At 37.4% G+C, this 27,024-nt stretch overlaps 1 protein-coding gene and 1 long non-coding RNA gene across 2 annotated transcripts in view; both read left to right on the forward strand.

Moving 5' to 3' along the window:
* The window catches only part of TRUB1 (TruB pseudouridine synthase family member 1), a 39,484-nt gene extending 32,776 nt beyond the window's left edge, over positions 1-6,708 (forward strand). Inside the window, exons 6-8 of the mRNA XM_003825613.5 lie at positions 1,174-1,313; positions 3,361-3,417; positions 4,156-6,708. Of these exons, the coding sequence (XP_003825661.1) occupies positions 1,174-1,313; positions 3,361-3,417; positions 4,156-4,412 (454 nt within the window). The 3' untranslated portion in view covers positions 4,413-6,708. The remainder of the gene's footprint in view (positions 1-1,173; positions 1,314-3,360; positions 3,418-4,155) is intronic.
* Positions 6,709-15,888: 9,180 nt separating this feature from the next.
* On the forward strand, positions 15,889-25,715 carry LOC129393147 (uncharacterized). Its single transcript, XR_008619832.2, has 2 exons — positions 15,889-23,693; positions 24,358-25,715. It is a non-coding gene; the product is annotated as an uncharacterized LOC129393147 (long non-coding RNA).
* The last annotated feature ends 1,309 nt before the right edge of the window (positions 25,716-27,024 follow it).

Below are 27,024 nucleotides of genomic sequence, written 5' to 3' on the forward strand. Positions count from 1 at the left end.
GTAACAAAATAACATAAACTGGGTAGCTTATAAACAACAGAAATTTATTTCTCACCATTCTGGAGGCTGAGAAGTCAGGATCACAGTGCAATGGGCTCAGCGTCGGGTGAAGGCCTGCTTTTTCACAGATGGCACCTTCTTACCGTATCCTCCTAGTAGAAGGGGCAAGGCAGCTCTCTGGAGCCTCCTTTATAAGCGTACTAATTTCTTTCATGAGGGCTGCGCCCTACGACCTAATTACCTCCCAGAAGACCCTACCTCCTAATATCAACACCTTGGGGGTTAGGATTTCAGCATATAAATTTGGAGGTTTGGCATTCAGATTATAATACCATGTAGCCATATTTTCGTGCACATTACCATTTCAAGCAAATTGCCTCTTTTGAAAAAAATGGCTGAATTGGTTATAGGATATGTCAGGGTAAGTTTCTGACTTTTTTTTTAGAATTTAGTATTTATTTTGTATTTAAAATCTTGGGTTTTTTTCAGGAACATTGAAATATCTCTGAGGAGACGCTTTTTAATGATTTTGCCTCAAATGTAAAAATTTTAAAATTTTAGCAAGATCTGCATAAACGTTATTTTGGATCATTGTTACATTAAATTTATTTATATTTATGTATAAGAATTGTTTTAATATTTTCTGTGATTATTGCAAGGATTTTGTTTTCTAGTAAAATTTTATCACGAAAAGCTAAGATACGCTAAGTAGATTATTTGCTTATTAGCTTCTTAGAAATGTTTTGGTAACTTATATAAAAATGAATATTATAGTAGAGATTGTTTCAAGGAAATATAGCTGAGAGTATTATGACCAGAGTCTACTAAATTCCTTGTGCCTTTTAACACAGAATGAGGACTAGTAAGGACAAGACATGAATACATTGTCTCTAGAAAGATGATTAAAGAATAAAATTGGTAACACTGCATATTGTGTGCCAGAATGAGGTTATATCAGCCTTAGAAATATTTAGAAACTCTATCCATGACAGCATTATGGAGTAGATTAGAATTAAAAATTCATTCATTTTTTAGAAGGATTTTCATTGTCAAGCACTGCCAGTCATCCTTCCTTTCCATGCTAAATCTGAAATTATCATCTCCCAATCCTTCCAAATCCCTCTCAATTCTTGCTCTCCTTTCCTTCCATTTCTCCTTCTCTCATCTCACAAGCTATTCCGCATTAAAGAAAGACGGACAAAGACTTTCGACTTTGATGAAGAGAGGTGAAGTCGTAGAAGCAAAACCTGCCAGGCCAGTGACTGTATACAGTATCTCCCTTCAAAAATTCCAGCCACCATTTTTCACATTAGGTAAGATGGAGAAATTTGAAATCATTTGTATTTACGTGTATTTTTAATTTGTATTTGGCTACTTTTGTGTCATTTTAATAGATCCGTAGGATGTTGGAGATTTTTTAAAATTTGAATTTAAGGAAAGTTAGGATTTCTTTATACCTTTTTTGGTAACACATTTAATGAGATACCTGTAGCTATATGGAGGTTCAGAAATGCCTAACTGGGCTGACTTTTTCATATATTGTACTATGTTATCTTACTAGAAAGTTGAAAGTAACATACTTTAGATCTCTATAGAGAAGAGTAGGTAAGGAGTATATACTTTTTAAATTTTAGGTTTTTATTATCTTTTGGATGCTTTTCCTCCCATTTTGGCTAGTACCTAATACATTCCGTTTTAGAACTGACATTAATTTTCCAATGAAAACAAAGCATTTTTAGTTTTTGGACAAGAAACCCCTCACTCCCTTCTTCACCACCTATCACTTACTATTAAAGATCCTGCAAATATGGAAAAACATGGGTAAGGCAGAAATGTATTCCTGAATACATGGTCACATTTTTAATTCAAGTTATGAATTTTAATTTCTAATATATATTTGAAATGTAAAGACTAAAAAGTTCATTTCTGTTGTTTGGAAATTTTATGATCTGGCTGCAGAAAGTTGTAAACATGTAAGATCTGTGAAGAATCCAAAGCCATGGTTCTTAATCCTCAGACTCCTTTAAATTGAGCCTACCCTTAGTTTCACAGTGCACTGAACAGGATTCCGTTTAGAAATAATGTCCCCAAATCTTTTAATCTAAACTTTATTGCTTTTTTATTGGCGTTATTGTTTTATCTGTGTTGTGTTTCTGCAGGATATGGTTTTGTACCATTAGAAAAAAAAAGTCACTTTGTTTCTTCATGTTCCTGCTTCTAAAATATTTGACAGATAATGAAAAAAACACACTTAGGAAGGTTGTGCTCCATTCCATGAAAATGAAGCAGCTGGTTTGACACAGTAGATATTCTCTATGAAAGCAAGAAAAACTCAGATTTTTCAGATTGCATTTAAGTCAGAAATATTTTATTGACTAGGGAGAGAGTAACGGGCCAAAAGAGCTGTCTTTTCACTCAAGTCAAATATCATGCAAGAGTGCTAGCACACCTGCATTTCATCCCAGTGCCCACTTTTAATTTCAGCAGTGGCCCCCAACCATGAGCTGACTAAAGAAAGCAGGGGGTGATTAAAATCCCCAGGTGGTGAGTTTTGATTAATTCCCCCAGATGGCTTTATTTGTACCAGTAAGACTTGAAGCAGCTAGAATATAGTCCTTTTGTGTGGAAATGTGGCAGCTCTTTTCAGGAAGTCTTGCTGATGGATAAAAATAATGGAGAGCTCTGTTCTTAACCAATAAACTTGTGTTAGATTGTGTTAAGAAGATATTTAGATTTACATTCAGTTCTGGGACATTGTGCAATTTTAAGTTGTGTTATGATTTCTTCAGGAGTATTTCCAAGAGAACATTTAAATAAACTGAGTTCTTCATGTGTAGTACGGTACCCCAAACATAATTCTTGTCACTGTGAAAAGGGGTTTTTGGTTGGTTGATTGGTTGGTTGTATTTTTTTTGAATGTACAAATCAGAAAATATTTTAAAAATCTACAGCTCATGATGGCAAAGCTACCATTTCTAACCGTTTACAACCTATTAAATGAACAAGGCATATAAATCTGAAAATATTTTTTAAAATCTCAAGTTCATGATAGCAAAGCTGAGATTTCTAACTATTTAAAACCTATTAAATGAACAAGGCTGAAGTATTAAAGTGGTATGCCTTGCCAGTTAATTTAAAATGTGTTCATGAGTTTCTGCTGTTTGCTTTCTCCACACTCTGACTTTTCAGTCTCACAAACACATATGCTACTGGATGAATAATTTATGTTTTAGTGCATAAATATTTTATCACTCAATTGTTTGCGTAGTGCATTTTTACATTTGTTTAGGGACATCATTTCTATGTAAAGTGGATTTCATAGGAGGTTAGCAATTTACTATGTCACTGTTAACATTCCAGATGTTGAATGTGGAGGAGGTTTTTATATCAGAAGCTTGGTCAGTGACATTGGAAAAGGTAAGCATAAAAATGAATTATGAATTATCATTTAGAGAATAATACTCCTTTTCAATGGGAAGAGGGAATTTTCCGTTCTTCTTATTTCCGAGTACTGGCCTTAGGAACTGAACTCTTGCTGCCTTCAGCTTTAAAAGCATTGTAGGTTTCTGGCTTGCAATTATCAGCCTCAGCAGCTGCAGTGAAATGTTTGTAATGGGAAAGAAGAGAAAGAGAGAACAGAAAACGAAGACAGGAATAATGAACGTAGGGCCAACATCTTTTCAAGTACAAAAGATTTTAACTCAAACTAGGGATCAAAAAAAAAAAAAAGATTTAACCTTCTAAAAGTTATTTTCAAATTTTTTTTAAACTGGAAGCCGTAGTCTTATAAACAGCCAGAAGGTTTCGGTTCTGGCTGTGCCATTTACTGGCAGTTGTCGCACTGGACAGGTCATATGATCTCATCTGTAAAGTGAGGCTAATCTTTACTCCATGGGGTTGCTGCATGAGTTAAATAACAAAAATGTGTGCAAGTTCTTTGTTGATTTTAAAGCAGCTTATAAGGTGGATTATTAAGTATTATTTTGCTACTTACTCATTTCTTTATCTGAAGCCTCTTGGTTCTTATATTGGATTATTATACTTTTGTGTAGTTTTGAGAGATTTGAATTGAGTACGGTCATTTGAACAATTACAGACTATGAAATACTGAATCGTTTATCTTCTGGATTTTTTTTCTACCTTTTGTTGCCATAGAACTATCTTCCTGTGCCAATGTGCTAGAGCTGACCCGAACCAAACAGGGACCATTTACGCTAGAAGAACATGCCCTTCCTGAAGACAAATGGACAATTGATGACATTGCACAGTCTCTTGAGCATTGCTCATCTCTTTTCCCAGCAGAGTTGGCACTTAAAAAATCAAAACCTGAGTCTAATGAACAGGTTTTGAGCTGTGAATATATAACTCTAAATGAGCCAAAGGGAGAAGATGATGTAATTAAGACGTGTTGAGATTGGCCTGGGAATATCATCATTTTCTAGTTGACATTTGAATCCTGTGTGCAGATGCAGAATGACAAGCTGCATTCAAAAGACAAACAATATGTCTTTTTTTTTCGCATGAAGAAAAATGTCTATCATTTACAGTTTCAATAGCACATAATTTATTTTCTATGCATTATAAATGGCCTTGCAGTTGGCTCAGTTGTTTGCTGTGTTGTGGAATGTTTTAGGATTTTTTGTATTGTGAAAATATGAATATGATTGGATTCAGAAAAATTAACTTTCTGAATTTGATCTGTCTTCAGTCTTGTGAAAAAGTTGAACAAATTTCCTAATCAAAGAAAAAAGTATGAGCTCCATGTTTCTTTAGTTTCACAAAAATGACCATAATTTAGTGTTATTTTTACTTTATTTAGGCTTCCTCGTGGCTTCATTTTATTGAAATTCTTTAAATTGTTTAAAGTGGCCATTATTGATCTCTTTCTTCTGTTTTGGAGAGTTTATTATTAAAAACATTTCTTTGATAAAATGGCCATCATCTAGTAATACCTGTGTTTGTTTAGATCTTGGAAATGAATAAGCTTTGATAATATTTGTAAACGAACCAAATTATTACTGCTACCACTAACAGGTTGTAAATAGAAGACTAATACTTAATTAAAGTCACCTTCCTACCATTAGAGCAGAAGACAGCTCCTATAGTTTTGTATTTTGGCAGCTATGAGATATTTTCATGGTAATGTCAACATGGTCAAGCACTTTGTACCAAGTTATTAAGTAACATAATTTTTAAAATTTAAAGAATGTGTCTTCAACTAAAAACTTTATTCTTTAGCATTTATTTATATCTCTCTGTAGGGTGTTATCCCTGTGACATTGTCTCTTTAGTTTGCTCTTTCAAGAGATACTTACAGATGTTGAGATGGCTGCCCTGCATTTCCAGCTAATCTCTTCTGCTCTAAATATTTAAAAACAGTTCTTCTCAAACATTTTCATTCAGATAGCTTTCTGAAAGTTCCCTATCCCTCTTTACCATAATTTTTTAAATGTAGCCACATTGTAATAGTAAACTTCATATATAATGAGTGCTTCATATTTTTGTTATGGGAAAGCAATATATTATGCAGCCAGTCTGTAGAAACATTCAAATCCCTCTTCCTTTACTCAAATACGGTTTCAAAAGGAAGACTCATGAGAAATTTCATAAAATACAAGTTTTTAGATGTTTATGCTTTGCCTTTCTTTTTAAAGGTGTTTTCCTGCTTTGTAGTCTCTAACTCTGAAATTTAAAATATGTAAACTAAAGTGGTTTTATTTGTGCTTAACCCAATTTAAACTCAATGTAAAATGTTATATATGCATCAGTACAGCATTTTCAACATTATTGGCAACATATTTTAAATGAAAACACTAAAACAATTCTTAGTATGAGACAAAATTGTAAGGAAAAAGAGTGTTAATACCATGATGCATTAACGTAAAATATCAAACACACAAAGTCATAAAATGAAAATTTACAGTTTTACCTGTTCATCTCTAGTGCCCCACAGTGTGTGTCAACTAAAGGTGGCAGTGGCTACATCTGCCTGTTGGACTGGTACAGGTTACAATATGTCCTCTTCCATTGCAAATTAAAGTCCAAATAGAGAAATACTTAGGTTTTAGAACACATCAGAGGTATTTCTGCTGTATTTTTCACCTTAAAAATTGACACAGAGTTTACTAATAGAGGAATAGAGATTGTTGACCATTTTTTAAAAATGATAGCCACTCTTTTTCTTTTATGTTTAAAACTGAAGTTTTGCCAAATGGGAAAATTACTGTTACCTCTACCATCTTAATGTAGTAACTTTAGAATTTAAATTTTTATATTACTATTTGCCTTTTTGTTGTTCACATAGTCTTAAGGCACCTATACTTTTAAATTGACTTTTTCATTTGATATTATCTATATGTATGTAGTTGTGATAATGATTATTTTAATTATATTACTTTATACTCAATTTATTTAGAGTATTTCTCTATTGCTGAATACTTAAGTAGTTTTAAATTTTATTATGATAAATTCCTGGGAGCGGGGTTATTTAGTGAAATAATATGAAGAACTTTATGACTTATGTTTGCCTTATTGCATTCCCAAACAGTTGTAACATTTTACAGTGTTACCATTTGAGTAGGGGTTTTATATGTTGTTGCTAATTTAGTAAACATAGGAGAGAAATCAAAGTTTTTCTGATTTGCTTTTATGTGATTTATCTGTATACTTTGTTCATTTATATAAATAAATGTCTTAATGGTTTCTATACATATTTGCATGAGTTATTTGTGTTGTAAATACCTGATAGAAGGATTTTTCACGGTCTGTTGTCCTTTTAGTTTTAATTTTCATTTTTGCTAACTAAATTTGCTAATTCTAATAACTCTTCCCCTTTTATCATTGTCAGATTAATAAGTATGAAAATTTTTAAATTTATTGAGACTTCAAAATCTTACTAACTCTCATAAGCAGTTGAAACTGAGATACTCTGAAAAGTTCAAGACTCATTCATAAAACAAATTAGTTTTCCCTGATAGTCTGGTATTTAAATACCAACTCAGTTTTTTTTTTAATTTTTATCAAAATATTCAAGAAATTTCTGTGTCTTATATTTTTCTAGGTCTAAACCTTCATGACATGATAAAGTTGTTTTACTTGTAAGAAAACGATAAAAGATTTTTAAAATCCTGAAAATGTTTCAACCAGGAACATACCAAATCACTTCATTTTGACACTTTAAGTTTTTTATATTTGAAAAATAATGTCTTAAAAGTTGTTAAAAGTCATAGAATTATTTTATTTATAGTCTTAAAATCCAGGACCTTTATGTAATAGAAATTTGCTCTTTGCAAATTCAAAGTTTTGAAATGTGAATAAAGGCTAAACACAGTTTCCTCTACCTGTACTGACTAGATCTTTTTTTTCTTAAATACTTGAATCAAAACAAGCCATTGACTCATCAGAAATGATTTACTGTATTAAATAAGAGTGCTTTGTATCAGATCTTCAGTACATTTTATGTCCCCTGACCAGTTTGAAATTTGTATCAGATTTACAATGAACATTTTGAGGTTCAATTAGATGGTGAATTGTTCTGTTTCAAAGAAAGTAAGTAATTTACCTTATATCATGATGTATATAATAGAAAGAGATGTGATTCAAAAGCTCTGTAAAATGCCAAAACATTTAAATAGAGGAAACGATAATAGATATGAGGTTTATGCACTGAAATGAGTATAATGGCCTTGTAGTTAAATTTAAAGAGAGGGATTGTCTTGAAACCATTTCTTTCTCTAAGGTATGTATGGGCAGAGCTCTAGATTGTCCTAATTCTTCATTAAATACTATTTATTAAGCACATTTATTAAGGTAGTTGAATCAGTAGTACCTTCATTTGTTAATGTGTGAGCTAAATTCTCTTTATGAATAGGAATATCTTCAGATTGCTGCTATAAATACTGATACCGGCTGGAAAGTTGAAGTTCGGGAATTATTTTGCTCTTCTTATCCTTAACCCTTAAAATGCAGCATATTAAGTTTATTTCTGTCTTTACCGTTAGTCAACTTTTTGATCCTAGGTGAATCACTTAATCTCTTTAGGTCTCAAGTTTCCTTATCCTTACAACAAAGGAGACAGACTAGTCCATCTTGAAGAATCTCTCCAACGCTAAAATATTAGGCTTCCAAGTGTAGATAATTTGTGATTATTTTGCTTAGGAACTCATTCCTCATGAACTTGAACTTTTATATTTATCAGTTCTGGGGAATTCCCATCCTTCATTTCTTTGGATATTTCATCTCTTCTAGCTAGTAATCCTATTTAAGTCTTTTTGTTTTATTCTGTGTCTAATTGCTCTTTCATATTTTCCATCTCTTTATCCCACTGTGCTGCATACTGGGGAATTTCCTCCAATCTTTTTTCCAGATAATGAATGCCTTTTGCTATTTTTATTTACTGTTTAACAATCATATATTTATTCCAATCACTCTTGTGTTTTATTTTTATTTATTTATTTATTTTGACACAGAGTCTCACTCTATTGTCCAGGCTGGAGTGCAGTGGCGCAATCTTGGCTCACTGCAACCTCCGCCTCCCAGGTTCAAGTGATTCTCCTGCCTCAGCCTCCTGAGTAGCTGGGATTACAGATGTGCATCACCATGGCCAGCTAATTTTTTTATTTTTTATTTTTAGTAGAGACGAGGTTTCACCATGTTGGCCAGGCTGGTCTTGAACTCCTGACCTCAGGTGATCCTCTCTCTTCGGCCTCCCAAAGTGTTAGGATTACAGACATGAGTCACTGTGCCCCGGCCTTTTGTTTTTATTTCTACACCAGGTTTTTTTCCTCCAAAATCTGCCTCTTCTTTTTTCATGTGTTGTCTTAGTCTTTCATTAAGGTTTTAGTAAAAATTTTTTTTTTTTTACTTTGGTATTTAATATACAGAAAGTCACACATAACTGTATAGCTTAGTGAATTTTCACAAACCAAACATGTCTATAATCAGCAACCAAGTCAAGAAACAGAACATCACTAAGCCCTCCAGAAGCCCCTACTGCTCCATCAAGATTATGGATTAGTGTTTCATGTAACAATATAGATTAGTAATTTTGTCTGTTTTTGTGCTTCATATAAATAGAAGTATGTGATATGTTTTCTTTTATGTCTGGCTTCTTTTGCACAAAGCTACAATCATGAGGTTCTTCCATATTGTGGCTGTCTTAGCTTGGGCTGCTATGACAAAATGTCATAGACTGGGTGACTTTAACATACTTGTTTCTCACAGTACTGGAGGCTGGAAGTCTGAGATCAGGGTGTCAGTGTGGTTGGGTTGTTGTGAGGGCTGTCTCACTGGCTTGGAGAGGGCTACCTTCTCATTGTGTCCTCACATGGCTGAGAGAGGAGGCTTTGTCTTTCTTCCTCCTCTTATAGGGACGTTAACCCCATCATAGTGGCTCCAACCTCATGAACTTGTCTAAATTTAATTACCTCTCAAAGGCTCCACTTACTGTTCATTGTCATTGTTTAGTATTATTCAGTTATTACCACTGTTGATCTATTTTACTGAATGATGGACACTTGGTTAGCTTTCAATTTTGACTATTTTGAATAATGCCTCTATGAGCAATGTAGTACTTGTCTCCTGGTAAACATGCACACATTTCTGTTGGAATTTTTTTTTTTTTTTTTAAAGACAGTCTCGCTCTGCTGCCCAGGCTGGAGTGCAGTGGTGCCATCTCGGCTCACAGCAACCTCTGCCTCCCAGGTTCAAGCAATTATCATGCCTCAGTCTCCTGAGTAGCTGGAAATAGAGGCACACGCCACTATACCCAGCTAATTTTTTTGTATTTTTAGTAGAGACAGGGTTTCACCATATTGACCAGGCTGGTCTCAAACTCCTGACCTCAAGTGATTTGCCTGCCTCGGCCTCCCAAAATGCTGGGATAACAGGCGTGAGCTACTGCAACTGGCCTCTGATGGATATTTCTAAGACTGGAATCTAGGTTGTAAAGTATACACGTTAAGCTTTAGTAGATAGTGCAAGGAGTTTTTCTAAGTTGCTGTACCAGCAGCATATGGGAATTCTGATGGTTCCACATCCTTATCACCACAAAGTATTTTACGTTTTCTTCTTAACAATTTAGGCACATGTTTACTTTATCACAATATGGTTTTAATGAACTTTTCTCTGATTTCTTAGGGTTTTTAGTTATGTGTATTTTTTAGTCTAATTTTCTATGTAGTCTACTGGTCTATTTAGTCTTATTGTCTAGTCTAATAGTCTCTGTTAACTCAGTTATCTGAAATTCTTATGGAGTATGCTCTGATATTGCTTGTTGAATCTCCCAGTTCTCAGCCAAGGTAGGTTGTGTCCTACCTTGTGTTCTTTGTGTTGTAAACTTGGATTATGAGGTAATTCAGTGAGACTTTATGGGAGTGTGTGTTCTTGGGTTGAGAGTGTCCTTCCAGAGAGATTTTGGGATTGTTTCTGCTAGGCACACCAGAGATATCGCTGTTCCAAAATCCTCATCGTAAATGATCATTGCAGAGATGTTTTATTATTGTTGTGTTGTGTTTTGTTTAATTTAAAGCCTAAGTCAAAGAAAAGCTTCCTTGTTTTTGCCCTGTGTTTGTGGTAAATTGCATTGTAGTCTACCATTTTATTAAATGTATAGTCCTCTAAGGGTACCAGTTTTATGCCTATGTTTGTGGGTGTCACAGTTCCAAAACCTACCTCTCAAGATCCACACTTGGTTTCCATCCCCACTTAAAAGGCAAACACTTTGGTTACAGAGAGGAGTAAATCTTCCCTCCCTCCCCCACTACCTGGATTGCTGTAGCATCAAGAAGTGTGTTTACCACTCCGGGTTTCAGATCGTTCTTTGTTTTGGACCCTGGTGAATTTCCTTAGTATAAGTTCAATTATTTTTTAAAGGAATTTTTAAAAAGTCACATTTATATGCAACAAAATTCACCATTTAAGTGTATAGTTCATTGAGCCAGCTTGAGGTTTAACTTGCTCTTTTTCTAGTTTTAAAGTAGAGGCTTAGGTCACTTCTTTTTAAACTTAAGCATTAAATCTTATCAGTTTTTCTTTGAGCACTGCTTTAGCAGCATCTCGTGAGTTATAATAAGCTGTGATTCAATTTAAAATAATTTCCATTGTGATATTTCACTTTACCTATTACTTAGAAGTATATCATTTACTTTCTGGATATTAGAGGATTTTCTATATAAAATTCTCTAGTTGATGTCTTGTTTAATTTCATTGTGGTGAGAGAATATAAAATACATGAACATAAAATGTGTGATTTCCATTTTTACAAATTTATTAAGACTTGTTTAGTGACTCAGAAATGGTCTGCCTTGGAATTTGTTCCATGTACATTGGTTAAGAATGTGCTTTCATGGTTGTTGGGTGGATCATTCTGTAAATATCAATTAGGTCAAGCTTGTTGCTTGTTGTTATTCAGGTCTTCCATAGCCTTAATGGGGTTTGTTTTGCTTTGTTTTGTTTTCTGTTTTTGGTCTACTTTGCCTATCAGTTACAGTGAGAGGAGACCTGCAGTCTCCAATTATAATGTTGGACTTGTCTGTTTCTTCTTTCAGTTCTTTTTTTTTTTTTTTTTTTTTTTTCGCAAGAGGGAGGCTCACTCTGTTCCCCAGACTGGAATGTATTGGCATGATCTCGGCTGACTGCAACCTCCACCTCCTGGGTTCAAGGAATTCTCCTGCCTCAGCCTCCCAAGTAGCTGAGGTTACAGGTGCCAGCCACCACGTCCAGCTAATTTTTGTATTTTAGTAGAGACGGGGTTTCACCGTGTTTGCCAGGCTGGTATCAAACTCCTGACCTCAGGTGATCTGCCTGCCTCAGCCTCCCAAAATGCTAGGATTACAGGCGTGAGTCACCACACCCAGCCCTTCTTTCAGTTCTATCACCTCTTTTTGCTATATTTGTATGAGAGCTTTATTATTAGGGGCACATACATTTAAAATTGTTATGTCTTATTGATAGATTGATCTGTCATTATGAATGTCTGTATTCATTCCTGATAGTATTTCTTTTTCTAAATATTTTTCTGAATGTGTCTGCTATTAACATAGCCACTCTGGCTTTTTAAAATTAGTATTTTTATGGTATATATTTTTCCTTTTTTTTTTAAGTTTTAGATGTTATGTTTCCTTATACTTAAAGTGGGTGTCTTATAGGCAGCATATATCTGGGTCTTGATTTATTATTTAATCTGATAATCTCAACCTTTTTGTTGGAGTGTTTAGGCCATTTACATTTAGTGTAATTATAGACATGGTTTGATTTGCTATACCATCTTTTCATTTGTTTTATATGTGAGCCATCTTTTCATTGTTCTTTTTTCATCTTTGACCATTTTCTTTAGTACTGAATACTTTTTTTGTATTTCATTATATCTATTGGCTTTTTAGTTATACCTCTTAAATTTTTTTTTCTGTTTTATGTAGGATTTATAATATACATCTTTAACTTATCACAGATTACTTTCAAATAGTATTTTACCAGCTCAAGTGTAATGTAGAAACCTTACAAGAGTATATTTTCATTTCTGTCTCCTAATTTTTATGCTATTGTCTATAATACATTAGGTTTGTTGTTGTTTGTTTTTACCTTATTGCTGTTGGCTGGGGTCAGCAAACATTTTCTGTAAAGGGCTAGATAGTACAGGCATACCTTGGAGATACTGTGGGTTTGGTTCCATACCACCACAATAATACAAATATGCAAGAAGTGGATATCACAATAAAGTGAGTCACACAAGTCTTTTGGCTTCCCAGTGCATATAAAAGTTTTGCTTATACTACACTGTAGTCTGTTAAGTGTGCAATAGTGTTATGTCTAAAAAAAAACACATACCTTAATTTTAAAATGCTTTATTACTAAAAAATGCTAACAATCATTTGAGCATTCAGTGAGTCGTAATCTTTTTGCTGGTGGAAGGTCTTTTCTTATTGATGACTGATCGGGGGTCAGGTGCTGAAGCTTAGGGTGGCTGTGGCAGTTTCTTAAAACAACAGTGAAGATTGCAATATCAGTTGACTCTTCCTTTCATGAAAGATTTCTCTCTAGTGTGTGATGCTTTTTGATAGCATTTTATGCACAGTAGAACTTCTTTGAAAATTGGAGTCAATCCTCTCAAACCCTGCTCTGCTTTAACAACCTAAGTTAATATAATATTCTGAATCCATTGTTGTCATTTCAACAATTTTCACAGTGTCTTCACCAGGAGTAGATTCCATCTCATTTCCTGAGATGGAATCTTTGCTCATCCATAAGAAGAAATTCCTCATCTGTTCAAGTTTTATCATGAGATTGCAGCAATACAGTCATGTCTTCAGGCCTCACTTCACTTTTAATTCCAGTTCTCTTGCTGTTTCTACCACATCTGTGGTTCCTTCCTCCATTGAAGTCTTGAACCTCTCCAAGTCATCCATGAGGGTTGGAATCGACTTCTTCCAAATTCCTGTTAATATTTATATTTTGACCTTCCATGAATCATGAATGTTCTTAATGGCACCTGGAATGGTGAATCCTTTCCAAAAGGTTTTCAATTTACTTAGTCCAGATCCATCCATCCAGAGGATCCACTTTCAATGCCAGTTATAGCCTTATGGAATGTATTTCTTCAATAATAAGGCTTGAAAGTTGAAATTACTCCTTGATCCATTTTCTGCAAAATAGATGTTGTGTTAGCAGGCATGAAAGCAACATTAATCTTTTTGTACATGTCCATCAGAGCTCTTGGGTGACCAGGTATATTGCCAGTGAGCAGTAATACTTTGAAAGGAATTATTTTTCTTAGCAGTAGGTCTCAACAATGGGCTTAAAATATTTGGTCCACCATTCTGTAAACAGATGTGCTGTCATCTAAACTTTGTAGTTTCATTTATAGAGCACAGGCAGAGTAGATGTAGCATAATTCTTAAGGGACTTAGGATTTTCAGAATGGTAAATGAACATTGGCATCAATTTAAATCACTAGCTGTATCAGCCCCCAACAAGAGAGTCAGCCTATTTTTTGAAGCTTTGAAGCCAGGCATCGATTTCTCCTCCCTGGTTACAAAAGTCCTAGATGGCATCTTCTTCCAATATAAGGCTGTTTCATCTACATTGAAAATCTGTTGTTTAGTGTAGCCACCTTCATCAATGATACTATCTAGATCTCTTGGATAACTTGTGCAGCTTCTACATCAGCATTTGCTACTTCACCTTGTACTCTTATGTAATGGAGTAGCATCTTTCCTTGTACCTCATGAACCAACCTCTGCTAGCTTCCAACTTTTCTTCTGTAGTTTCCTCGCCTCTCTCAGCCTTCATAGACTTGAGGATAGTTAGAGACTTGCTTTGGATTAGACTTTGGCTTCAGGGAATGTTGTGGCTGGTTTGATCTTATATCCAGACCACTAAAACTTTATCCATATCAGCAGTAAGGCTGTTTTGCTTTCTTATTATTTGTGTGTTCACTGGAGTAGCACTTTTAATTTGCTTCAAGATATATTTCTTTGCATTCACAACTTGGCTGACTGGTGCAAGAGGCCTAGCTTTCAGACTATCTTGGCTTTTGACATGCCTTCCTCACTAACCTTAATCATTTCTAGCTTTTGATTTAAAATGAGAGACGTAGGCCAGGCACAGTGGCAGGCACAGTGGCATATGCCTGTAATTCCAACACATTAAGAGGCCAAGGCGGGAGGATTGCTTGAACCCAGGAGATGGAGGTTGTAGAGATCACACCACTGCATTCCGTCCTGGATGACAGAGCAAGACCCTTTCTCAAAATAAAATGAGAGGTGTGCTGCTTCTTTTTGTTTGAGCACATAGAAGCCATAGTACGATTATTAATTGGTCTAATTTCAATACTGTTGTGTCTCAGAGAATAGGGAGGTCTGAAGAGAGGGAGAGAGGTGGGGGAATGGCTGGTCAGTGGAGCAGTCAGAACACACATAACACTAATAAATTGTTTGCTGTCTTATATGGATATGGTTTGTGATGCCCCCAAACAATTACAATAGTTACAGCAAATATCACTGATCACAGATCACCATAACAGATAAAAGAATCATGGAAAAGTTTGAAATATTTTGAGAATTAGCAAAGTGTGACACAGAGAAACAAAGTGAGCACATGCTGTTGGAAAAAATTGGTGTTGATAGACTTGCTCCATGTAAGTTTGCCATACACCTTCAATTTATAAAAAACACAATATCTAGGAAGTTCAATAAAGTGAAGTGCAATAAGATGAAGTATGCTTGTAAATATTTCAGGCTTTCCAGACCATAGGGTTTCTGTTGCAACTGCTCACCTCTGCCATTATAGCATGAAAGCAGCTATAGAAAATATACATAAATGAGGCCTGTAATCCCAACACTTTGGGAGCCCAAGGTAGATGGATCACTTGAGATCAGGAATTCGAGACCAGCTTGGCCAACATGGCAAAACCCTGTCTCTACTAAAAATACAAAAATTAGCCAGGACTACGCATGCCTGTAGTCCCAGCTACTTGGGAGGCTGAGGCAGGAGAATCTCTTGAACCCGGGAGGGGGAGGTTACAGTGAGCCAAGATTGTGCCACTGCACTCCAGCCTGGGCAACAGAGTGAGACTGTCTCAAAAAAAAAAGGAAAAGAAAATACACATAAATGAATGTGTGTGGCTGTGTACCAATATATCCTCATGCTCTAGCTTGCCAACCCTTGCTTTACACTGTCAGTTACCTTCTAAAGAGATTAAAAATCATAACAATATCTATTACGTTTATTCACATCCTAGTGTCCTTTCTTCTTTATGTAGAATCAAATTTCATTCTGGTATCATATTTCTTCTTTCTAAATAATTTCCTTTAATATTTTTTATAGCAATGAATTATGTCAGTTTTTATTTGTCTGAAAAAGTGTTTTGTTTTTGAAATATACTTTTGCTGGGTATATAAATCCATGTTGCATAACTTCTCTTTTCTTCAGCACTTTAGTGAAGTCACTCAGTTATCTTCTGGCTTGTATAGTTTCTCTGGCTGCCTTAAAGATTTTTTCATTGTCTTTAATTTTTAGCAGTTTGATGTGTCTAGGAGTGATTTTCTTTGTATTTATCCTTTTGGGGGCCTCTTAATTTCTTTGATCCTTTTTTTTTTTTTTTTTTTTAATCAGTTTTGGTCTGTCTCCTCAAGTGGGCTGAAAAAAAAGAAAAATAAAATCATAGTTTAAAAAACTAATTTTGGAAAAATTTCAGCTATCATTTCTTCAAATATTTATCCTACTCCATGCTCCTCTCCTCGCCTTTCCTTCTGTGACTCAAATTACAGGTATATTTAACCATTTTATTTGTTCACAGCACTTGGATGCTCTGCTTTCTTATTTTTTGTCTTTCATTTTGGATAATTTCTACTGACCTATCTTCAAGTTCACTGATTCTTTTCTCAGCCATGTCTAGTGTGCTCAATGCCTGTTGAAGAAATCCTTTGTCTTTAATATCATGTTTTTTATTTCTAGCATTTTCATGTAACTCTTTGTTCTGGTTTCCATCTCTCTACTCACCTTTTTTTTTTTTTTTTTGAGACAGAGTCTCGCTCTGTCACCCAGGCTGGAGTGTAGTGGCGCGATCTCAGCTCACTGCAACTTCCGCCCCCTGGGTTCAAGTGATTCTCCTGCCTCATCCTCCCGAGTAGTTGGGATTACAGTTGCCCACCACCGTGGCTGGCTAATTTTTGCATTTTTTTAGTGGAAACAGGGTTTCACCATGTTGGCCAGGCTGGTCTTGAATTCCTGACCTCAGGTGATCCACCTGCCTCAGCCTCCCCAAGTGCTGGGATTACTGGCATGAGCCACTGCACCCAGCTCTGCTGACATTTTTTATCTTTTGATGCATTTTGTCTACCTTTTCCATGAAATCCTTTAACATAGTAGTCATAGTTACTTTCAATTCCTTGTCTGACAGTTCTGACATTCAAGTCTAGGTCTGTTAATAGCTTTGTGAGTCTGTTAACAGCTTTTTTTCATTCTTGTCTGTGTGTTTTGTATTTCTTGATTGTATGCCAAATATTGTCTGTAAAATAAACTTAGATAAGTCATACTTCTATCCAGAAATAGGCACATTTTTTGTGTCCAGTCATTAGTGTGGAAGGAGGTTGGGGCAGTCTAGTCAGTGGCTGAACTAGGTTTGGATTTGTTGATGCTATACTTACAATGCACCAGACTTCCATTCACTGCAAGAGTGGGCTGCTGCGCTTTGTGCTTCATGTGAGGCCTGAATTGTGGAAGGGTTTTTCTTTAGTGTGTCCCTCCATGCTCAGATTTCAGCAAGTCTTCATATCTGTGCCACAGAAGGAATCTGACCCATGCTCTTTTTGACCTCCCCAAGTGATCAACTGTTGCTTGTTATAGCTTGTCATGGAGTAAGAGGGTGTTTTTTTAGTTTTCATCCTCCAGCCTTGGTCTTGGGCCCTGAGCTCCTAGACTCCAGGGGTGGATGGAATCCAGTGATTTCTCAGTAATTCAGCCCCTTCCCCAGTAGTGGCAGATCTCTGCTTTGTATTGGTGCAAGATCCTGGGCTGAGCTCATTTTCTGCCCTTCCTCGAGTGGCAGACAGCTCTTGCTTTCACCCTTCTACCAAAGGCAGTGCATCTTTTCTTGGGCCTCTCCCCATTGAACTTATGACTTTCACATAAGAGAAGGGCTCATGTATCAGAGAATTCTGTGACTTTCTGCCACATACAGAGTCTCTCAGTTCTCTTGCCCTGCCCCAGTCTTTTTTGTGAGCACCTAGTAGAGACCCTTGGAGAAGAGCAAGGAAGCGAATATGGACTTCTTTTGTGTCTGTTGATTGCTTTGTTTCTCAACTGCTACTCTTGGACTTTAAGAATTCATTAAAATTTCAGCTGTTTTCTTTTTTCCTTTTTCTTTTTTTTTTTTTTTTAGATGGAGTCTTGCTCTGTTGCCCAGTCTGGAGTGCAGTGGTGTGATCTTGGCTCAACCTCTGCCTCCCGGGTTCAAGCGATTCTCCTGCCTCAGCCTCCCAAGTAGTTGGGATTACAGGTGCCCACCACCACACCTGGCTAATTTTTGTATTTTTAGTAGACACAGGGTTTCACCATTTTGGTCAGGCTGGGTCTCGAACTCCTGACCTCATGATCTGCCCGCCTCAGCCTCCCAAAGTGCTGGGATTACAGGCATGAGCCACCGTGCCAGGCCTCAGCTGTTGTCTTTTTACCTGCTGGGATGGCTAGTTTTCTGTGTCAACTTGACTGGGCCATGGGATGTCCAGATATGTAATTAAACAGTATTTCTGGGTGTTTCTGTGAGGGTGTCTTCAGAAGAGATTTGCATTTGAATTGGTGAACTAAGTAAAGCAGAGGGCCCTGTCTAGTAGGGGTAGGCATCATCCAGTCTGTTGAGGACTTGAATAGAACAAAAGGCAGGGGAAGGTTGGAATTGCCCCCTCTCTGCTTGAGCTGAGACATCTATCCTGCCCTTGGCACTCCTGGTTCTCAGGGGTTCAGACCTGGATTCCTGGGTCTCCACCTTGCCCATGGCAGACTGTGGGACTTCTCAGCCTCCTATCTAATTAATAAATCTCTTCATACACACACACACACACACACACACACACACACACACACACACACCCTATGTATCCTTCTGTTTCTCTGCAGAACCATATCTAATACACCTGCTTTTATGATGATTACCTATCGATTCTGTATTCTGCCAAAACTGAAAACAGTTCATTTTTCCATCTCTTCTCAGAAGGGCTTGTCAGCCATTAGTTCTCTGATGGGCTCAAGAAGTTATGCAGTATTTTTTTCTCACTGTTAGGATGGAATTGATATTCTGTTGAAACTTTCTATACCTAAATGGAAACTTGTTTTGAGGTTATTTTCTCTACTTACTTTTGCTAGAAATGGAACACTCTGTATCTAGTTAAGACACATAAACTGACTTGTGATACCATAATGTTGTGTTGAATTTTATATTCTTAGAAAATCATCTGTCAAGGTGTTAACTAATGGCAAAGCATTTAATAAATCAGCATTCATGTATTCAGGTGCTCTGAATTATCTGACTTTTAAATTCTTACTTTATAAATGAGAAAATTGGGGCATGGAAAAGTTAACTCTCCTAACCCCAAATTATTACATTATTAAGGACAGGACTTAGAGGCCAGATATCTTAAGTCATTAATATTCTTTGGCTCACAGAATTGGCAATATAACCTAAAGGTAATAACTAGGTGATTTTCTTTTATATCAATTAAATATGTCAGTTTTCAAATATTCACAAGTACCTACTGTGCAGGGAAAGAACATGCCATACAAAAGATGTAGTCCAGGCCTTTAAGAAACTTTCATTTAATGGGAACTCAAGAAGTGTACATATAAGGAGGGAAGTAGCAGTACGGTACAAGATAATACATACATATCAGTGAATGATATTGCCAAAAAGTGCTATTGGTAGAGCAATAATTCATTTCTGCAAACAGCTGCTGATCTCCTACTGAAAACAGAGGAGGGAGAACAGGATGCCTCGTGGTCAGGATAGAAGAGAAAGACCTTGAGTTGAGCCTTGAACAGTATTTAATATTCAAGAGGTTAAGAGAGGAGAGCAATTGAGGAGGGGAGAATAGTTCCAGCACAAATGACAGTGTACAAGATGAACACAGTCAGTAAAGAGCAGACTGGTCTGGATGGAGAGGAGGATTTGCATCATTTGGGATTACGTCATTTAGACCCTTGAAAGCCAGGATTGAGTAAAGCCGCAGTGAAGCGACTGGCTCGTATGGAAGCTTTATTTTAAGAAGATTAATCTGGTAGTGACATGTGCCAAAAACTGAATAGGTAGAAATGAAATGCAGAGAGCCCAGTTAGAACTGAGTCTGGTGCAGTAATGCAGGATTGAGGCAATAAACACCAAACTACAGTATCACCAGATAATGGATGTTTGAACGGACGGTTTAAAGGAAAATTGATGGTATTTGGTAATTTATTAGATAATCCAGGGCCATGGAATGAGAGGGGAAAATGACTAACCATAGTCATCAAATGGTTTTTCTTAATGAATCTGAATTTTGGTGTAAGAGCAACATTTTCTTAGGCCTTGCCTAGTTGGTACAGTTGACTATGATAATTACTCCCACCATGCTTGTTCCTCTTTTAACAGCTGTGAGTCCCCCACCAGCCAAACAATGAGCCTCTTGAAAAGGACGATGCCTTTTCACTTCTCTCCAAGTGCTTGGCAAATAGGAGGCCTTTTGAAGTTACTCTATAGTTAGGGGTTCCCAGTGAGTATTTGAAATATTAAGTCATGCCCGTGGTTGACAGCATGGCCCTACTGCTCATCATCAGCTATTAACCTTAGGCAAGTTAATGAACTTTTCTAAGCCCCAGTCTACTCATTTATAAAGTGGGATTATTAATAATGTCTACTTCATAAAATTATGAAGCCTGAGTTAGGTCATTCAGATAGTGTTTAGTCTGATTCTTCGAACCTAGTAAACAGTAAGCAGAAGCAAATGCCACATGCCTGATTTATATCCAAGGGGAGAAAGGTAAAAATGAAATTTTCATGATTTATGGATTCAAATTATACATTTCAAAGATGCTTTATAAGCTATTCTTTTGGTAAGAAGAATTGAGCTGAAACAAAGAATTTTCTGACAGCAGTGATTATTAAATGGTGAAATAGGCTATTGATGTCTTTAGAGGATATAGATGTTCACCTTTTGCATATAAGTGCACAAAAATTCACTAAGTAGATATGTCTGTCTACACAGAGAGAGAGAGAGAGCATTAAAGTTAGTAAACATCCCCCTCGCTTTTTTTTTTTTTTGAGACAGGGTCTTACTCTGTTGCCTAGGCTGGAGTGCAGTGGTGCAATCGTGGCTCACTGCAGTCTCAACATCCTGGGCTCAAGCGATCCTCTCACTCAGCCTCCTGAGTAGCTGAGGTGTGCACCACCACACCTGGCTAATTTTTAAATTTTTTTTTTGTAAAGGTGAGGTTTCACCATGTTGCCCAGGTCTCAAACTCCTGAGCTCAAGCAATCTGCTCACTTCAGCCTCCAAAAATGCTGGGATTACAGGCGTGAGCCACCACGCCTGGCCAGTAAACCCCATTCATTTACATCATCTTATTTGTCCCTCCAACAATCCTGCAAATTAGGTAGGTTCTGTCTTTATTTGTTATTTAGGTGAAGAACTTGAAGTGGTGTTGAGGAATAGGTGTTTTGCCAAGAGTCACGCAGCTGGAGTGGCAGAGCTGTATACTCTTCTGATTCCACCAACGCTGTTTACATCACATCTGGAGAAAAGTGCTCTGAGGCACAGATGTTTAGTGGGAGGGATGAGACACAGGCTGCAATGCCTAAAGATAATCGGGAATAAAAGCAGAAAACAAGACGTTTGTTTCTGTTAAAATGAGACAGAAAAAAAGGCGTTTGTGGTTTGGGATTGAGCACTTGGAGAAGTGGGGAGCGATTTGATTTGGGTGAGACTGCTCTTGGAATGCTGCATCTGGTTCTGGACTACTCATTACTAGGCTTATAGAAACTAGCTGGAGGAGGTTCAAAGAAAAGCTCCAAAATGATTAGCGGGCTGACGGGATTGATTTATAAGAAATATTAAAAGAATTAAATGTGTATAGCTCAGCTAAGCAAAGATGAAAGAGACCAGCTAAATGTATACAAATATCTGAAACGTGCAAACTTTAAAAAGAGAGATTAATTATTTAACATGATACACGGGGGCACAATATGCAGTCACAGGATGAAAATTTCAGCTGAGTATCTAGAAGAATTCCCCGATAGTGAATCTGTTAAGGCTGTCTGTAGCGTGGCCTTTCCCTGGAGAGGCAATAGAAATTTCAAGTCTTACGATTTTAAAACTTTCTTGGGAACTAGGTATTTTTTTAGATGATGTTAGAGAATTATTATTAATTTGGTCAGGTATGATAACGGTATTGTAGTTCTATAAGAAAAATTGTATTTTTTAGAGTTACATACCCTGAAATATAAGCATAGAATATGATGTAGGAGATTTGCTTTAAAATACCACAGTAAGGAAAGAAAGGAAGGAGGAAGAAAAGAAAGGAAGGGGAAGAAAGGGAAAAAGAGGCAAAGAAGGAAGAGAAGGTAAGAGAAAGAAAAAGAATGAAGGAAGAAGGCTGGGCACTGTGGCTCATGCCTATAATCCCAGCATTTAGGAGGCCAAGTTGGGAGCATCACTTAATTAAGCCCAGGAGTTCAAGGCTGCAGTGAGCTGTGATTGCGCCACTGCACTCCAGCCTGGGTGGCAGAGTGAAGCCCTGTCTCTAAAAAAAAAAAATAAGTTAAAAAGAAAGAAAAGGATAGATGAAGGGTGGCAAGATGTTGGTAATGTTGAACCTGAAGGAAGTTAATATGTGAGTTCACTTTCCTCTTCAATCTTCTTTATGTATGTTTGCCAACTTTCATAATAAAAAATTTAAATTATATTTTCCTGATCAAAACTTAGTAGCAATATTAATCCCTGGGCTTCCTGACTAGAACAGCCTCATTACCACATGGGCAGAGTTCTGGCCGACCAGGGACCACGTAGTGGTTCACCATCTTGCTCTGGTAATGTGGTCTGGGCTGAAGGGCCCTTTCTAAGGTTGTAGATAGAAATCCAGGAAACTTCTTAGAACTGCAGACCTATTAGGGTACCTGCAGGAGGCGGGTCTACTAAGGTGAAAAAGCAGAGGGCAGAGGTCATGATGAGCAGCTGACCCCCCCTGCTTTTCTGTCCCTCATTCGTGGAAAATTGAGTGGAGCTCAATTTTGAGTGGAGCTCTAAGTAGCTCCACTTGTAGACATTGAGTGGAGCTCTAAGTGTCTTCAGAATAGCAAAACACTAGTTTTCTTTTTCTTTTCTTTTTTTTTTTTGGAGACAGAGTCTTGCTCTGTCGCCCAGGCTGGAGTGCAATGGCGCGATCTCGGCTCACTGAACTCTGCCTCCCGGGTTCAAGCGACTCTCCTGCCTCAGCCTCCCGAGTAGCTGGGATTACAGGTGCCCACCACCACGCCCAGCTAATTTTCGTATTTTCAGTAGAGATGAGGTTTCACCGTGTTGGCCAGGCTGGTCTCGAACTCCTGGCCTCAAGTGATCCGCCTGCCTTGGCCTCCCAAAGTCCTGGGATTACAGGTGTGAGCCACCATACCCAGCTGCAAAACCCTATTTTTCTTGAATGGAGAAACACTTTCCCCTTATTTATTGAGTTTGGGAAGCAAGAAGAGGGGTAATTCATTAAGTGAAAATTTCCAAAATCCAGAAAACATCGATAAAGCAGAAGCTTAATTTTTTTAAGGAAGAATTTTTTAAACTATCTTCTTTTGAGCCTCTTTAGGAAGACCTCACGTCCTTGCCTTGAATGTTGAGAGTGGGAAATCCAGGGAGGTTTTGGAATGCATGCCTTATGTCTGCTTTTTTGTTTGTTACAGAAATATAAATATTTTATCTAGGTTTTGCTGATGGCAGTCAAGCATGAACACAACCCACTGTTTGAGAAGCTGTAATTTCTGAATTTCTGCAGAGTGCACATCTAGGCCAGCAAATGGCAGTAAGAGTGAGGTGGATTTAGCTCAGTGTAAGGATGAACTCCAGAACCATCGGCTCTGACTGAAAGTGAAGCGGCAGCCGCGTTGTGGGAAAGCTGGCTGGAGTCTCTCTCATAAGCAGGCATTCTTTTTCTCCAGCCCGTCACTGTGTTGGTTTGGGCCCACGGTAAGCCTCCTGGCCTCTAGGCTGTAACCCCCACCATCCTCCTCTGCCTCGCCTCCAGAGTGATTGTTCTGAAGCACAACTGGATGTCATTCACCTTCCTGAACTCCTAGCACCTACAGGGACTCCATCCCTTGTGCCCCACACCATACCTCACACATAGACATTCCTAATGAAGATTTGATTGAATTATTGTAACCTCAGTGCCTCCCACTCTTCTAGTTGCCTCTCTGTCTGCCTTTGTACATTTATTTATTTATTTATTTATTTATTTATTTATTTATGAGACAGAGTCTTACTGTATCACCCAGGCTGGAGTTTAGTGGCACCATCTCAGCTCACTGCAACCTCTACCTCCCAGACTCAAGCAATCCTCCCACCTCAGCCTCCCGAGGAGCTGGGACCACAGGCACGTGCCACTATGCCCAGTTAATTTATTGTAATTTTTGTAGAGATGGGGTTTCATCGTGTTGCCCAGGCTAGTCTTGAACTCCTGGACTCAGGCGATTCGCCCGCCTCAGTCTCCCAAAGTGCTGGGATTACAGGCGTGAGCCACCATGCCCAGCCACTAGCACTCATCTTAATCGTATATTTACTTATCTGGCTTTCCCACCAGACTGCGGGCTCTTCAAGAGTAAATGCCATGTTTTCACCTTTATTTCCCCAGTTTGTGGCACATTCTAGGCACTCGCCATCATGAAATAAACCTCTGGAGCTATGATATTACAAACGTGAAAAGATGACGAGCACTCAGCAACTTTCAGTGAGTAAACAAAGGCTTTCATTCAGCATGTATTTATTGACTGCCCTGACTCTGGCCTGCCTTCCTGTCTGTGGTTCAAGGAGAGCATAGTCCATAGAACCAGAGACCTGGCTACTCTGGAAGTTAGACTTAAGCCCACCCCGGTCCTTGAATGGGGAAATATTTCCCTTCATTCCTGTGTTTTAGGGACAGAAAGATGAGTAATGCAGTGATACATGCTGGAAATGTTTATTCCACTACCCGAAGCTGCCTCTCAACTTGAACAATCCATGAAAGAAACAAGAGGGTATATAACTTTTTCTAATTTGTGATGCCTTTGTTTATTTGTTTCCGGTTAAAAGAGGAGGTGGCATTGAATTGTTTGTTTGGTTTGGTTTCTTCTTCAATAAGAAGCATCTTAATATAACTAGACTGGACATCTGTCCCATTTTCAAAAATTACAAGTTTCGATCATTGCTAAATTGTACAGATCCCAATCTGTCTGCTCTGCATACATTTGCATTTATAAAAGCAGAAGCAGACTAGCAGTCTTTCTAATGCAATCCCCTAAATGCATGAAGTATTAGATTGCTTCTCCCTATTGGTTCATGCATTGCTAAAGGCTTAAAAGGATCATTGATTTGAATTATTTAATGTGTACAGCAGGCTGAGCTTCCTTTCTTTTTTAAGGGAAGAACCTTCAGGGGCATTGCTTTAGTTTTTTAATGTTAAATCTCATTTTTCTTTGAAAATAAGAAGTTAAAGCTGTATTCACACAAGCTCTCAAAGTGCCAGATTTTCATTGTGTTTTTAAACCATCTAGGAAATGTTTGATTCTAATGAAACATTACTGCTGAAAATTGGGCTGAAATTGCTGGGCTGAAAATATTGTTATAACTTCACATGATTCCAGTGTTGTATTATTATTTTTTTCTTTTTCTTTTTTTTTTTTTTTGACCTGATATAGATGAAGCGAAGAGACAAGGAGCAATCCAATGTGTAATAAAAAAAGGCAGCCTGAATTGTTGTTGCTGTTTTTGAAATTTAAGCTGGTTTTCAATTAAATTCAGTAAATGGTCCAGGACTATAAATGTTGAACATTTTTTACCGTGTAATTTAAATTTTAGTCTTTTTTTTTTTTTTTTTTTTTTTTTGATGGTTTACATTTTCCCCATGGAAAGCAGCTATGTCACGTCGGCACGATTCATGATGGTAACATCTCGGGTTATTTTGGTTTGTGTTATGTTCAGAAAGCGGAATGCCAAAAATAAAGAGTGGTTTGTGATGTCTAGTGTGTCTTCCTTTAACAAATCAAAGGCTCTTATTTAATCCACTTAATAGGACACTGCAGAAATTTAAAAAATGGAAGTCCCATCCACAGAAGGCAGGTCCTATGATGTAAAAAGTTTAGGTGGGGGATTAATAGAGTGATCATATAATTTATGAGCTAAACCGGAGACACTTTTTTTTTTGAGATCGAGTCTCACTGTTGCCTAGGCCGGAGTGCAGTGACGCGATCACAGCTCACTGCAACCTCCGCCTCCCGGCTTCAAGCGATTCTCATGCCTCAGCCTCCTGAGTAGCTGGGACTATAGGCACCCACCACCATGCCCAGCTAATTTTTGTGTTTTTTGTAGAGATGGGGTTTCACCATGTTGGCCAGGCTTGTCTCAAACTCCTGACCTCAGGTGATCCACCCACCTCGACCTCCTAAACTGCTGGGATTACAGGCGTAAGCCACCATGCCTGGCCCAGAGACACTTTTGAGAGTGAAGAGGAAGCTGAGAATAATTCACTGATCTACAACTGGGACCATCCAGGGCAAGCCAGATGCCATTACCACTAGCTAGAAAGCTTGCCAAGGTCTCATTTACCTTGGTATATAGCAAATTCTTCTTTGAATTCTGGAAATTCTGGTAAGTCATTGAGGTAGCTCTGTGCCAAGGAGCAATATGGTAGAATTCTAATATTTCAGGCAGTACAACACTTTCCTGCATTTGTAGCAGGTAAAGGGAGGTCAGGGCAGAAGACAAAACCACTGGGACTCGACAAAGGGCATAAATGTCTAATGCACCTGATGTAGCTCATGGTAAATTATTATCAGCTAAAGATCTTTCATAATAAATAAACTTATCATTTATAGGAGGGCACAGAAATCGTGGAAAGCTGGGATTCGGGTTGCCTGTGGCTTTAATTCTGGAATCAGAAATATTAGTCAAGGATATCAGTCTATGAAGTAAGTTTTCAATGTTATATGCCACAAGATGCAGCTGTCCTATTTTCACTTCCAGTAATTCCTTCTGAATTAATATACCTTAAAAATAGCTGCAGCTTCTCAAATCTGTGAGAATCGTATGTGCTGCTTGCTACACTTTCCTTTTCCCTGAAGGCCTCTTTGAGGTCTTTCAAGAACTCAATTCAATTCAGCAACAATTAGGGGGTCTAAGGTATACAGACGCTGTGCAAGATGCTCCTGAGACACAAAGAGGAGGTCAAGCCCCTGCCTTCAGTCACCTCTCTATAATATAGGAGGAGAAAGAGAAGAAACACTAATACAACACTACATAGATAGGTGCCATTAAAGGGGTACAT

Source organism: Pan paniscus, chromosome 8, assembly GCF_029289425.2.
Source record: "Pan paniscus chromosome 8, NHGRI_mPanPan1-v2.0_pri, whole genome shotgun sequence".
NCBI lineage: Eukaryota > Metazoa > Chordata > Mammalia > Primates > Hominidae > Pan > Pan paniscus.